At 48.2% G+C, this 14753-nt stretch overlaps 1 protein-coding gene across 1 annotated transcript; it reads right to left on the reverse strand.

The window, feature by feature from the left end:
- Positions 1-11766: 11766 nt before the first annotated feature.
- Positions 11767-12702, reverse strand: LOC129325261 (olfactory receptor 1013-like). The gene has a single exon (XM_054972895.1). It carries the CDS (start codon positions 12700-12702, stop codon positions 11767-11769), a length of 936 nt encoding a protein of 311 aa, XP_054828870.1.
- Positions 12703-14753: the final 2051 nt, after the last annotated feature.

Genomic DNA, 14753 nt, shown 5'->3' on the forward strand with positions numbered 1-14753 from the left:
ATCCGGAGGGTGAGCCGGCGCCTCATGCGCCACATCGTCAATATGGTAGTGGTGGATGGGAGACCATTCTCCATAGTGGAAGACTTCAGCTTCTCAGGGCTGCTCCACGATTTCTTTCCCTGGTACGCCGTCCCTGCTTGCACAACGTTGAGCAGATCGGTGGTGCCCTTGTTTTACAAGGCTGCCAGGGACCATGTGAAGGCACAGCTGTCCCGGGTTGCCGGGAGAACTGTGCACTTCACATCCGACATCTGGACCTGCCCAAGTGTGCAGCAAGCGTACCTCTCGCTTACTGCTCACTGGTGAGAACCTGAGGCAGTTCTGGGTGGGGGCCCCGGGGGAGGTGCCTAGAACAGCTAGCCAGGGAAGGATGGGAGACCGCCGGGCCGGCTACTGTAAGGCTTTGCTTCATGTCGAGGTGCTCAACGTGTCCCACACGGCGGAGAACATCGCTGCCACCTTGAGGAGACAGTTGGAAGAGTGGGTAGGCCAGGGACCCGCCACCGTGGGATGCATGGTGACGAACGGTGGCAAGAACATGAGGGCAGCAGCGCTTCTTGTGAGCCAAGAGTGCATCTACTGAGTGGCTCACAAACTTCACCTAGTGGTGAGAGATGCGCTGGGGTTGGGCTCCTCGAAGGAACCCCTTGATACCCGGACTCGTGAACTCCAGTTACTGATCCAGAAATGTCGGAGGATCACGAGTCACTTCTTGCGCAGCGTGAAAGCCACGCACGAACTGCGCCAGACACAGGTCAGGACAGGTGTGCCGGAGCATGCTTTGATCACTGACGTAAGCACTCGCTGGAACTCCACCTGTGCCATGCTTGAGCGCTTGGTGGAGCAGCAGGCCGCACTCCACGCATGGATCTCCAAGAGCCGCGGTGCTAGTCAGGTGGGTGAGTTCAGCCGGGAGGATTGGCTCACTGTCACCCAGACAGTGGAGGTCCTGAAACCCTTCAAGGACTTCACTGTGGCGGTCTCGTCAGACACGGCGACCCTCCTTCTGGTCATTCCCCTGGTGCACATGCTCCAGAGGAATCTGGCCACCCTTGCAGACTGGGTTGCGCCCCATGCTGACCTTGTTCCGGCAGTGCGCGCACTGGTGCGAAGGCTGCAGCATGGCATAGCTGCCAGGCTAACTCCTCTCACACAGATCGAGTCATACATGCTGGCGACCATGTGTGACCCGCGCATAAAGGGCAATTTCGCCGAGCGGGACGGGAACCTCACCCAAGACAGAGATGCCCTCTGCTCTTGGGCGAGGCGCAGGCAGGCCGTGAGGGGACACCTGTCAACAGGGGGGACGCGAGAGGGGCCCTGCCGTGTGGGTCCCTCTGACGCCCCCTCTGCGCAGGCCCCCCCCCCCCGAGGACACCACCGGAGTGCCGATGGAGATGGAGCTGCTCCGGTGGGCCCTCGTCCCCTCTGGGGTCGTGAGAACCGTGAGAGAGGATCCGGTGGAGGCAATGGTCAGGGACTACCTCGCGGAGCCCTGCGAGTCACTCTCCACCGATCCGCTCAGCTACTGGGCCAAGAAGGAGTCAGTCTGGCCGGACCTCTCTCTCGAGGTGCAGCGGCTGCTCTCATGCCCTCCGACGAGCGTGGAGAGCGAGCGCGTCTTTTCACATGCAGGCAACATTGTCGGCCCACATCGCACTCACCTTCTCCCATGGAGAGTCGAGCAGTTGACCTTCCTGAAGGTCAACTCTCGCCTCTTCGATTTCTCAGGGCTGGACTTCCAGAGTGACTGAGGTGAGCCCAACTTGTGACCTGCATCCTCTGCGAGTCCAATCGCGCTCTCCCCTCCATAAAACCCTGTAGATGCAGTTAAAACCAGTCAGTAGAGGGAGGGTGGTTAGGAACCAGTGGCAAAGGGAATCCACACAGCAATTTGAAATCCCCCCCCAAGGGAATTCAAAACATCTCCCAGCACTGAGACAGACCCTGTGGGACCAAATTTATTCTGAAAAATAATGCCCCGGAAACATGGATTGCCACTGGAGGGAGAAATAGGTTAGATAGGGATTGCTTAGGTGGGGATTAGGGAATGTGAAAATGTCAGATCCTTCTATTTGGAATGTTTAAAATGTTTTTCAGTTTTGAAGTTTTTTACAAAAAAAAAAAAACCAAAAAAGTTGAAATGTTTGTTAAGAGTTCAAATTTTCTTAAAAAAAAAAACCAAAAAAAAGTTGAAATGTTTGTTGAGTTCAATTTTTCTTAAAAAAAAAGAAAAAAACCCAAAAGTTGAAATGTTTGTTAAGAGTTCAAATTTTCTTAAAAAAAAAGAAAAAACTTAAAAAAAAGTTGAAATGTTTGGTTTGCTTGGGGGGGGGGGGAAGCGGGAAGAGCTGGGGATGGGCACCAGCCAATGATGATGTCTCGCAGATGTTTCCAGTTACATGCTGAGGCTGGTGTGTGTGTGGGGGGAAACTCTGCAACACCGCTCCACAAATACCAGTTGTCTGTGCCTTGGCATTGCCAGCTCCAACTTTGTGTGGCTGAACTGAAAGCATAGCCCAAGGAAATGACATTGGTTCTGCTGGACCTTGTTGCAGTGGTTTCCCCCCAATTAAGTTTGGTGATGGAGGGGTGGTTGACAGATGGGCTCACGCGCCTAGAAATAAAGAAATTGTGAAAGAGAAGAAGTCTTTTTGTGTGGTATTTTGTTGTTATGGAGGAGGTGTCGAGGGGATGAGCAAATTAGTATTTTATTTCATGATAGTTGTGTTATTTTCTGACTAAGAGTCTAAGACAATGCTGTCCTGCCTGTGGGTGTGCCCTGCTGCCATGTTGCCTACATCTGTCCAAGACAGAAAGTGTTTTTGACCCATTTTGCCCCCCCGCTGTGCAACCCACATCTTGTAATGCTGTTTTCAAGTTTTGCTGATTGTCTAATATTAATTGAGTTGTGTTATGTTTGTGTAGTGTGACTCACCGCAAGCATGCTGTTTTCATGCCCTTTTGTGCCCTGCTGCTGTGTAAATTTAAGCAGTTCATGAAATGAAGTGTTTTTGAAAGGTCTTGTTATGGTTTTGTTGAATCTCTGATTTGAATTTGGTTGTGTTAATTTTGTCTAGGGGACTGCTGTTTTCATGCCCTGTTGTGCACTCCTACTGTATAACCCAATTTAGTTCAAAATTTTTAGAGTTTGTTAAAAAAAAATTTTTTTTAAGGTTCTCTGATGTGTAGTGCATTGTGTAGTCCTTTTGTGTGGGGGACAATTAGTGTGATTTGATGTGATTTGTTGACATATTGTACTTTGAAAGTGAGAAAATAAAGTTTTTTAAAACTTGAATCATTATGTGTGTGTTCCCTTCTTTGATGTGAGGTTGGTTCCCAGCATTGGGAACAATGGGGCAGGCTGGCCAGCCTTCTCTGTAGGTGGTGGGGGTGTCAGGGGGTGGTTGTCTGTGTGTCAGGTCAGGTGCTCTTTCTCAGGGACAAGTTGGCACTCAGGAGTGTTCCCATTGTGGCACCCCTGGGCTGTGCCGATTTGCCCTGGGAAAGAGAGTTTAGAAGTTCCCAAAGGGGAAGGGCTGGCCAGCCTGTTCCTGGGGTTATGGTGGGTGTAGGGCTGCTGGGGGTAGATTTGGGTCTGTGAGGGGCTAATGTGGGGATTTGGGTCTGTGTGTGGCAGCTGGGGGGGAATTGGATTTGTGTGGGGCTGTAGGGGGTGGACTTTGGGGGCTGAGAGCACCTACTTGGGGAGGCCATGAAATGCCCCCCCAAGTGGGAGCAGGCTGAGCCTTGGTGGGGGGTGGGAGTAGAGGTGGGAGAAGGGCCCCTGAGGGTTGGGGGGCATTTTGCATGCAAAATGCCACCCCTGGCAAGACAAGCCTCCCCCAGCTGTAGGTTGTAGAGAAAAGAGCACCTAATTGGGGAGGCCATGAAATGCCCCCCCCCCAAGTGGGAGCAGGCTGTGCCTTGGTGGGGGGTGGGAGGAAAGGTGGGAGAAGGGCCCCTGAGGGTAGGGGGGCATTTTGCATGCAAAATGCCACCCCTGGCAAAGGAAGCCTGCCTCTTCATTTTTTCCCCATAGGAAAAAATGAATGAAGATAAGCAGCAGCAAACTAAAGCTATGCCCTTTTTAGGCGAGGATAGGGGGACCTGGTTTGGGGGCCCATAACATGGTCTCCCAAAGTCCAATCGGTCTGAAACCTGGGGGGTTGTTAGAGGGGAGTTAGAGGAAGGTCCCCACCAATTTTGGGTTGATTCGGTGGGAAAATGCCTCCCCCAGGCTTCAGAGAAGCCTGGGGAGGCTTTTTCCCATTGAAAAAGCTTTCCCGAATCGCCCCGAATCGCCCCGAATTGGCTTGGCAATTCAGGGACAGTGATTCCCGAATCGGCTTCTCGATTCAGGTATACCCGAATCGGGAAAGCCGAACCACTGTGCCTTTGCACACCCCTGGTTAACACCAAAACCTTGAACCTGATTCAGTACTCCACCGGTAACCAATGCAGCTGGCATAGCACTGGCATAATATGCTCCCACACCAGTGCTCCAATGATGACCCGTGCTCCTGCATTCTGTACCAGCTGTAAATGCCAGACCAGGCCCATGGGAAGCTCAGCGTAGAGTGTCCAGTAGCACCTTTAAGACTAACCAATTTTATTGTAGCATAAGCTTTCGAGAATCAAGTTCTCTTTGTCAGATGCATGGTACAGAAACTGGTCAAATATAGAAGAGGAGGGGAGGAGAGAGAAGATGCAGTTAGGGGGGGAGAGAGGGAGGGTGCAATCAAAACATTCCTTTGCTAGTAAATATAAACATCTCCTTTTGGTGTCCTTTTGGGGTCAGTTGGCTTGAGTGAGGCTTCAAGGGAGTTTGCCCTGTTAGTTTGCAGCAGTAAAATAGCTAGACCATCCAATTCCTATGTAGTATAAGCCTTCGATAACCACAGCTCTCCCCGTCAGATGCATCTGACAAAGAGAACTGTGGTCCCCGAAAGCCCAAGCTAGGCGCCACTGGGCTCCCCCAGACCCCGCCTCTGTAAAGGAAATCTGTTACCTGTGATAATGTGATAACCATTCATAGTCCCTATTCAGTCCCAGCTTGACAGAGTCAAATTTGCATATGAATTCCAATTCAGCAGCCTCCCATTGGATTTTGTTTTTGAAAGGTTTCTGTTGAACTACAGTGACCTTTAAGTCTTTGATGGAATGTCCTGGTAGATTGAGGTGTTCTCCCACTGGTTTTTGGACGTTTCCATTTCTAATGTCAGATTTGTGTCCGTTTATTCTTTTGCGTAGAGGTTGGCTGGTTTGTCCAATGTATAGAGCAGAAGTACATTGTTGGCACATGAGGGCATATATCAGATTGGAGGATGAGCAGCTGTAAGAGCCAGAGACAGTGTAGTTGATGCCATTGGGTCCTGTAATTGTATTCCCTGGGTAGATATAGGGGCAGAGCTGGCATCTGGGTCTGTTGCAGGGCCTGGTACCTGTGCTGGTGACTCTGCTGGCCGATTCATGATTGTGGGTTAGAAGTCATTTAAGGTTGGGGGGCTGTCTGTAGGCAAGGAAAGGTCTTCCACCCAGGGCTTCTGAGAGAGAGGTATCATTTTCCAGGATGGGTTGTAGCTCACTGATGATACGTTGGATGGGTTTGAGCTGGGAGTTATAGGTGACAACCAGTGGTGTTCTGCTGTTAGTTCCTTTAGGTTTGTCCTGGAGCAGACTGTTTCTGGGTACTAGTCTGGCCCTGTTGATTTGTTTCTTCACTTCATTTGGTGGGTACTGTAGTCTCAAAAATGCTTGTTTTAAATCTCTTAAGTGGGAGTCTCGGTCGAGAGCATTGGAGCAGATACGGTTGTAACGTAAGGCTTGGCTGTAGACAATAGACCGAGTGGTATGTTTAGGGTGGTAGCTGGAGGCATGTAGATATGAGTATCGGTTTGTTGGTTTCTGGTATAAGGTGGTATTTATCCGTCCATTATGTAGTTGTACAGTGGTGTCCAGGAAGTGTACCTGTTGTGTAGAGTGGTCCAGGCTTAGGTTGATAGTAGGGTGAAAGTTATTGAAGTCCTGATGAAATCTCTCAAGGGCTTCCTTCCCATGGGTCCAAATGATGAAGATGTCATCCAGGAATCTTAAGTATAGTAGTGGTTCCAGTGGATGGGAGCCATCCCGAAGCCAGAGTATGAGTTTTCGAGGTCTTTAAGGTGCTATTGGACCCAAATCTTGCTATTCTTCTACCGACCAACACTGCTACCCACCTGAAACTACTCCTGTAAGAGTATCTCAGACGAGCACTCTGCTTTCTCAGTGGAGTGTTTTGAAATGTAAAGAAATGTAGATTTGTTCCATGGGGTGTTTTGTTTTGATCAAGCTTTATTTTTTGCACACCGATCTTTTTTCACTATAGAAAATCAATGAAAATATAATCAAATGGTAATCTCTGCAGTTATTGTTGCAATAACTCGCTTTGCTTGGATCCACAGCGGAGCCCATTTGGGGTCTGTTGCCGGGTTTCTGGGTGGGGGCTTCTAAGGGGCCCATGGGGAGTGGATTTTACCAGGTTTCCTTCACTCTCCTTGTGCCAGGGCAGCCGTGGGGGATTATTGGCCATTGTGAGCAGTGGTGGCCATCTTGGCTGGCTAGTTAGTGGTGGCCGTTTTGTATCCTGGAAAGCCTAGCTTGGGGTAGTGGTTAAGAGCATGGGACTCTAATTTGGAGAGAATTCAGGATGCGGGCCACCCTTAATCCATCATTGCTGTGGGGCCAAGTTCATCAGCACTTATGGTTACAGCTGATGACCTCGGCAAAATCCAGTGTTGGGGATCAATTGGATAGTGGGCACATTGTGTAGCGATCCTCATCGGGTTTACTGGGATCTTCCCCTGGTCCTTCTGGCTCCCGCACCTTTGTGGGGCAGTCGGTTCAGCCCTGGCTGCTTTGTTTTGAGTTCATCTCACGAAGTGTTTGCAGCCGGAAGAACTGCCGGTTTGGCCATGAGTGCCCAATCTGCAGGGGGCAGCACTCCCTTAGTGTCTGCAAGAGACAGAAGTCGTTTGGAAAGAAAGGGGGTTGCCCCGGCGGGAAGCAGGGTTCTGGAAAGGGGCACCAGCCCAATAAAAGTGAGGGTACTTGAAGCCATGTTGATGGATTACCCTAGGCGGGAAGATGCCCAATTCTTGTTACAGGGTTTCTTGTTGGGTTTTCATATACCATTTCAGGGTCCCAGAACTTCCTTCATGTCATCCAACTTGTGTTCTGTGGTTGGTATGGAAGAAGTTGTTAGGGCCAAGATATCTAAAGAATGCACTAAGGGTAGGATTTTAGGCCCTTTCCCCTCCTCTTCCATTTCCCGCTTGCGGGTCTCCCCCCTCGGGATAGTACCTAACAAGGCAGCTGGTGAATTTAGGCTGATTCACCATCTGTCTTACCCCAGGGGTAGCTCCATTAACGACGCAATTCCTGAGCACTTGTGCTCAGTGCGTTATACATCCTTCGACCAAGCAGTTAAGGTAGTGAGGCATTGTGGCTGGGGAGCTGAGATGGCAAAATGCGACATCAAGTCGGCGTTCCACCTCCTCCCTGTTCACCCAGAGGACTTTGAACTCCTTGGATTTGCCTTTGAGGGTCAGTTTTATATGGACAGGGCCCTCCCGATGGGGTGTTCCATCTTGTATGCAGTTTTTGAGCATTTTAGTACATTCTTGGAGTAGGCTTTACATTGTAGGCAGCGTTGCCGCGACACTGCCCACTATTTAGATGGTTTTTTCCTGGTTGGACCCCCGCAGACGGGGCAGTGCACCCGACTTTTAGGCAACTTGCTTCACCTCGTGGGTGAACTGGGGGTCCCCCTTGCACACGAAAAGACAGAGGGCCCGACGACTGTCCTGACCTTCCTTGGTATTGAATTAGACACAGTGCAGCAAACTTCCAGGCTGCCGGTTGAAAAGCTCCTCGATTTGAGGGCATGCTTGCGGACCATTATGGGGAAATGTAAGGTGTCCTTACTGGAGCTACAGCAGGTGGTTGGCCACCTTAATTTTTTGTGCAAGGTGGTGGCTCCTGGCAGAGCCTTTCTAAGGCGCCTCTGTGACACAATGGGGACCCTCAGGCTCCCCCACCACAGGATTCACATTTCTGCCGGGATGAGGGAAGATCTGGATGTTTGGCACCCATTTTGGAGGGGCTTTAATGGTGTCTCCTTTTGGAGACAGGAGCTGTTGTTGGAAGGGGACATACAGGTTTTCTCTGATGCTTCTGGTTCTATAGGGTTTGGAGTTTACTTCAGGGGACACTGGGGTGCTGCCTGCTGACCCATTGAGTGCGTGGAGGCGGGTCTGAGTCGAGACTTAATGTTCCTGGAGTTTTTTCCAATTGTTGTGGCGGTTTACCTGTGGGGGGAGGAGCTAGCTGACCACTCAGTGCACTTTTGGTGCGATAATATGGCTGTGGTGCAGATAGTGAACTCCCTTTCTTCTAAATTGCCCAGGGTCATGAAGTTGGTCCGGGTCTTCACGCTAAGGTGCTTACACCTTAATATATTGTTTTCAGCCAGGCTTATCCCTGGGGTAAACAAGGAGGTGGCAGACACCCTGTCTCATCTGCAGATGGACCGGTTTCGACAGCTTGCCCCCAAGGCCGATTTGCTGCCAGCCCCAGTGACCCAGGAGTTGTGGAGAATTGGGAATCTGAGGCCTTCAGGGCCATCCAGTTAGCCCTTGCCCCTAGTACCAGGAGAGTCTATGACTGGGCTGTATGGCAGTTTGCCAGGTTCAGGCTGGAGGTAGGTCTCCGCCAGTTGTGGCCTATCCCCATTGGACACTTAGCGCATTTCTGTGTGGCCCAAAAAGGTAAGGGGCATGGGGTCAAGTATATTTGTAGCCAACTTGCTGCCTTGACATTTGCCTCCAAGGCCCGCGGATTTGGGGATGCCACTGGGAATTTCCGAATCCGGAAAATGCTGGAGGGTTGGTCTCGGGAGTCAATCACCCCAAGGAATGTTAGACAGCCCATTTCTCCAAGCATCCTTCAGGGTTTGAAAGCCATGTGGCCCCTAGTGTGTAGTTCACCTTTTGAGGAACTGCTGTTCCATGCTGCTTCTCTCATCACATTTTTTGACACTCTTAGAGTCAGCGAGCTTGTTCCCCAGTCCCTTAAGGACGTCTCTGGCCGTGCCATTACAGCGGTGGATGTTAAATTTAAAGGGGATCAGGTGAATAGAATTCGGCGCTCCAAGATGGACCAACGGCAGAAGGGGTGGATGTGTTACTTGGCCAATGTGCCCTCACCGATTTGTGCCTGGTGGCGGCCTTGAAGAGGTACGTTGATGCCCGGGGAGAAGCACCTGACATTTTGTTTCACCACAGTAATGGTGCCCCATTGACTAAATACCAGTTTTGGACAGTCACGGGCAGGGCACTTCTGAAGCTGGCCCTGGGACCCACCCTTTTTGGATAGGGGCTGCTTCTTTAGCTGCAGTGATGGGCTTCTTGGGACCTGAAATTCAGAGGAAGGGACAATGGCATTCTACTGCCTATAGAATGTACATTAAGCCCCTGAGCAGTAGCCAATTGTGTTGACATTGTCTTTCTTACAGGTTCTGTGGCACGACAGGAGAGGTTGCAGATCCTCATCTGTGGCCACAGCATGGTCTTTTGGGCAGTGCACCAAGTGAAGAGGACACAGATCGGGTCCCAGCTTGGACTCAGCCAGTGGGCTACTGTTGAATGGCAGGGCAGAAGAGGCCTGCGCTGGGCTGGGTTGCTGCCGTTGTTGTTTGAGGGGAGGAGTGCCCCTCCACCTCACATACTGGTCATCCACTTGGGTGGCAATGACCTGGGTCTAGGCAGGTGTGGGGCAACTTCCTGGTGATTCGGAAGAGGTGTCCTGGTGTCCTGATATTTTGATCTGCTATGCTTCCACGCCGGGTGTGGTGGGATGCATTGGACCACAATACTGTAGAAAGGGCTAGGTGGATGGCCAACAGAGCCCTATTCAAGGCAATGACAGGAGGGTTGGGAATCTACTTGCCCCATCCGCAGATTCAGGCCGAGTCTGCAGACCTCTACCGAGGGGATGGTGTGCACCTCTCTTTGAGAGGTAATAGTATTTTCGTGAATGACCTGCGGCAAGGGCTCAGGCTGGCCTTAAGCAATTTGTGGGGCACCAAAGCCTAAGCAGAGGCTTGGCCTTGTTGGTGGCAGGATTTCAGTTAGGGGAAATCTGTAGCAGGCCAGTGAGCACCCTTGGCACCTCCCCATTGATGGGGAATTGGGGTCTGTCAGGAGCGGCTGGCTGCCATATGGCCCAGTTGCGAGGACAGACGCCTTGGGTGGGGAACCCCTGGACAAGCCAGTCTCCCCCCGCTGCCGTACGGCCAGGTGCGGGAGCTTTACAGGGGTGACCCACTTCACCTGGCCAGGCCGGGTCCCAGCCATTTGATGGATGGCTCAAACCCGGCGCAGCAGGTGTCTCGCCCAGACAGGTCAGGGCAGGGTACAAGAGTGACCCCAGGGCCTGACCTGTACTGCTAGTTAGGCCCTTGCCGTAGTTGATGTTTGCTTGTTGTTATTTTAATAAAGTGGCCCATTTTAGAACCCAAACACTGTGTCTGTCTATCATTTCGACTGGGGGGGGGCAAATGGAAAAGGGCCATATAAATATGTCTTTTCAGAATGATGTATGTAAATGGACTTGGTTTTCATATCCATTCCAGGAAATTGTTCTTGCAGTTGCATAGTAATTTTCCCATTGCAATCTGTTTGTAGAGATTAACGCTAGTATATTAAAGCTGTTTATGCTCTTTTATGCAGGGTCAGAATAGTCAATGGACTAAATACAGTACAGTGTAAAAACCACATTTATTAATTTTCAGTTGTTCACAAGAGTAGATTAACAACCAAGGTATATTTGGAAAAACAAGGAGTAGATACCTTGGCTTTGTGCTATTGTTTCACTCAGGTCCCACTGCAAGAATTTTTAAAATACAAAAGCACACACTAGCAGTTGGTGGAAGAAATGAAAGCTAATGTATATACACAGAGTGGAAACCATGCAATAAAGGACAGTCTCCATTTCTGACTTTATCATAGTCCCCCTGAACATATGCATATGCAACCAGATGGATATACAGAAATACAAGAGGGAGGATAGGTCAGCAGCAAAACACATCCTTGCAGAGGAAAGGACTTCAGCTGGTGCTGATGTGTTGAATGCAGCTACCCCATGGGCTTTAGTTTAATCAAGCTTTTCAGCCACCACGTTCACCCATAGAAAACATACTTCTTGCTAAAATGTTGTCCTTCTCTACACAGGAAAATTTTTTAAAGGGGAAGGACATTCAAATGTGCCATCCCTACTTTTAGCATATAGATTAATTTAGTGAGATGTTGCACTGCACCCATTTCTATGAAGAGTTTTAGAGGGCTAATATTGAAAACTCAGTCTAACCACAACACAGTTTCTGATGTTATTGCTCACATTTATTCCAGGACACAAGTATCTATCTAGGATTGAATCACACAATATTGGAGGCTGCTTGGTCATATACACTTGTAAAGGTAGCAATTCCAGTTCTTTATTAAGTCTGCCATTTTAGACATTTCATATTTTAGTGGATGTGAGAATGGTAGCATACAAATATGAACATATGTGCCATCATATCACAACCAGCTTATGGTGACTCCAGCAAGGGACTTTTAAGGCAAGTGAGAAACAGAAGTGGTTTGCCATATACAAATATTCATCATAAAATTAGCTTTCACCATTATCATTTCTGTCTAACAAAATAAACTCGGAGGTCCTCTCTGCTTAGAAATCTATTCTTCTTCTGATCAGCTTCTTCATAGCATTTTTCACATCCTTGTTCCTTAAGCTGTAAATCATGGGATTCAACATGGGGAAGACCACTGTGTAAAATATGGAAGCCCATTTGTCCCTGTACAATGCATAGCTGGAGCTGGGGCGTGAATAGATGAAGAGGATGGAACCATAGTACAAAGTGACTGCTGTCAGATGGGAACCACATGTAGAAAAGGCTTTGCGTCTGCCCTCAGCGGAGCGGATCTGCAAGATGGCTGCTAGGATAAAGGTATAAGTGGCAAGAATGAAAGCTGATGGGGCGATGATGTTAGAAGTGAGGAGGAAGTATAGAACAGATTGGTAACTCTCAGGAACATCACAGGACAGTTTTACCAGAGGTGGCACATCGCAAAAGAAGTCATCAATGATGTTGCCATCACAGAAATTCAATGTGAAGGTTTCAGTGGTGAGAATCGTGGCATTGATGAATCCACCTAAATATGACAGGGTGACAAGTCCTGTGCATAGCTTTCTTGACATGGCAGTGGCATATATCAGTGGAGTAGCAATGGCTATGTAACGATCATAAGCCATGGCTGCCAGAAGGTAGCACTCACTATATGCAAGACCAGCAGAAAAGAAGAACTGGGCAGCACAGCCTCCAAAGGAAATGCTTTTGTTCTCTGAGAAACAGTCCACCAGGATCTTGGGGGTGTAGACAGAGGAATACCAGAGGTCCAGGAAAGATAGGTTTCCAATGAAGAAATACATGGGTGTATGGAGGTGAGAACTGCTGAAGATTAGAACAATTAGTATAAAGTTTCCTGCTAAACTAACTATATATATTATTAGAAACACTACAAAAAGGCTCAGCTGCAGGTTGGGGTTAGCTGTGAATCCTAAAAGGATGAACTCAGTCACTGTAGTATGATTTCTTCCTTCCATGAATCTCCTGTCATCTGCTGGAGTACCTGAAAACATGTACAACAGATATTGTTTGTGAAATGAGTACCATGGCTGAATCCACACGTCCCGACATAACGCTAGACTATCAGAACGATAGCATCTTCCGGGTGCGATTTCTGATGTTATCGCACCACGATTCCATTCTTGTGATGCGATGACATCAGAAATTATGCCAGGAAGATGCTATCATTCCGACAGTTTAGTGCTATGCTGGGACTTGTGGATTCAGCCCATGTTTCACCAAAATGTGGGGTCTATTTTAATAAATGCTCTCTGATCCACAGATTTACAAAAAAAAACAACAACCCAGGAAATGAGAAAAGATGATCTGGGAGCTAATAAAGGCTGTTTCGTTTAACCAATTTCTCAATAATATCTATAATTTTGCTTGTACACATGACTGTCCTTCAAAATTTGCCTGGACTTTCAGCTTCTTAACTTAGAACAAATGTCTTTTAATGTCTTTTAAAATTAGCTTTTAAGATTTTGTTCGACTACTTGGCTTCATTGTTTTTCTTTTAATGAGCGTCTCTGTTTTGTAGTTATCTCTGAATAAAAATTTCAAAGCATCTAGTGCTGACAAATGTTAACTTTCAAACTAATATCTCTTTCTGAAAGATTCTGATTTCTTAAGATCAGAAAAAATAGTTTAGTGAACTGGAATGGTATGGAAACACATTCATTCCAGGCTCTGCAATTATACTTTGATGAATCTGACAAGATAACTGTTCCATTATCTCTCTTTGCATTATCAGTTTTGTCTAATCAAAGTCACCTTACATAGCACAATCTTTTCAGTGTAGGAAAAAAGTGACTCATGCTAGTGTTGCAACATAACATGTACAATGTATTGTCGAAGGCTTTCACGGCCGGAGAATGATGGTTGTTGTGGGTTTTCCGGGCTGTATTGGTCTTGGCATTGTAGTTCCTGGCATTTCGCCAGGAACTACAATGGTCTTGGCATTGTAGTTCCTGACATTTCGCCAGCAGCTGTGGCTGGCATCTTTAGAGGTGTAGCACCAAAAGACAGAGATCTCTCAGTGTCACAGTGTGGAAAAGATGTAGGTCATTTGTATCTACTCAGGAGGGGTGGGGTTGAGGTGAGTCATCCTGTAAGAGTTTCCCAGGGTGTGGAATGCTAATGGCGGGAGGCTTCACTGTATCCTGAGGAGCTTCTTTTGCATATGGATTGGTGCTTGATGTGCTAATCTTCTCTGCAGGGCTATTGTTGAGTATAGAGTGTTTTGTTAGCCTGGTGTTTTTCAGAACTGGAAACCATGCTCTGTTCATTCTTAAGGTTTCTTCTTTCCTGTTGAAGTTTTGCTTATGCTTGTGAATTTCAATGGCTTCCCTGTGCAGTCTGACAAAGTAGTTGGAAGTGTTGTCCAGTATTTTGGTGTCCTGGAATAAGATACTGTGCCCTGTTTGAGTTAGGCTATGTTCAGCCACTGCTGATTTTTCAGGTTGTCCAAGTCTGCAGTGTCTTTCATGTTCTTTTATTCTTGTCTGGATGCTACGCTTTGTGGTCCCGATGTAAACTTGTCCACAGCTGCAGGGTATACGGTATACTCCTGCAGAGGTGAGGGGGTCTCTACTGTCTTTTGCTGATCGTAGCATCTGTTGTATTTTTCGGGTGGGTCTGAATACTGCTTGAAGGTTATGCTTTTTCATAAGCTTTCCCATCTGATCAGTAATTCCTTTGATATATGGCAAAAACACTTTTCCTGTAGGAGACTGTTTTTCCTTGGTTGTTTGATTCATCCTGGGTTTGATTGCTCTTCGGATTTCATTTCTGGAGTAGCCATTTGCCTGAAGTGCGCGGTTTAGATGATTAATTTCCTCATTGAGAAAGTGCGGCTCACATATCCGTCTTGCGCGATCCACTAATGTTTTCTTTATGCCTCTTTTCTGTCGGGGGTGGTGATTGGAGTTTTTGTGTAAGTACCGATCAGTGTGAGTTGGTTTCCTGTAGACCTTGTGACCTAACTGAAAGTTTGCTTTGCGGATGACCAAGGTATCCAGAAATGGGA

The sequence above is a fragment of the Eublepharis macularius genome, chromosome 2 (assembly GCF_028583425.1).
Source record: "Eublepharis macularius isolate TG4126 chromosome 2, MPM_Emac_v1.0, whole genome shotgun sequence".
Lineage (NCBI taxonomy): Eukaryota > Metazoa > Chordata > Lepidosauria > Squamata > Eublepharidae > Eublepharis > Eublepharis macularius.

Bases quoted from the DNA above. Each gene is read 5' to 3' on its own strand.
- LOC129325261 (XM_054972895.1), bottom strand. From the start codon at position 12,702: ATGGAAGGAAGAAATCATACTACAGTGACTGAGTTCATCCTTTTAGGA.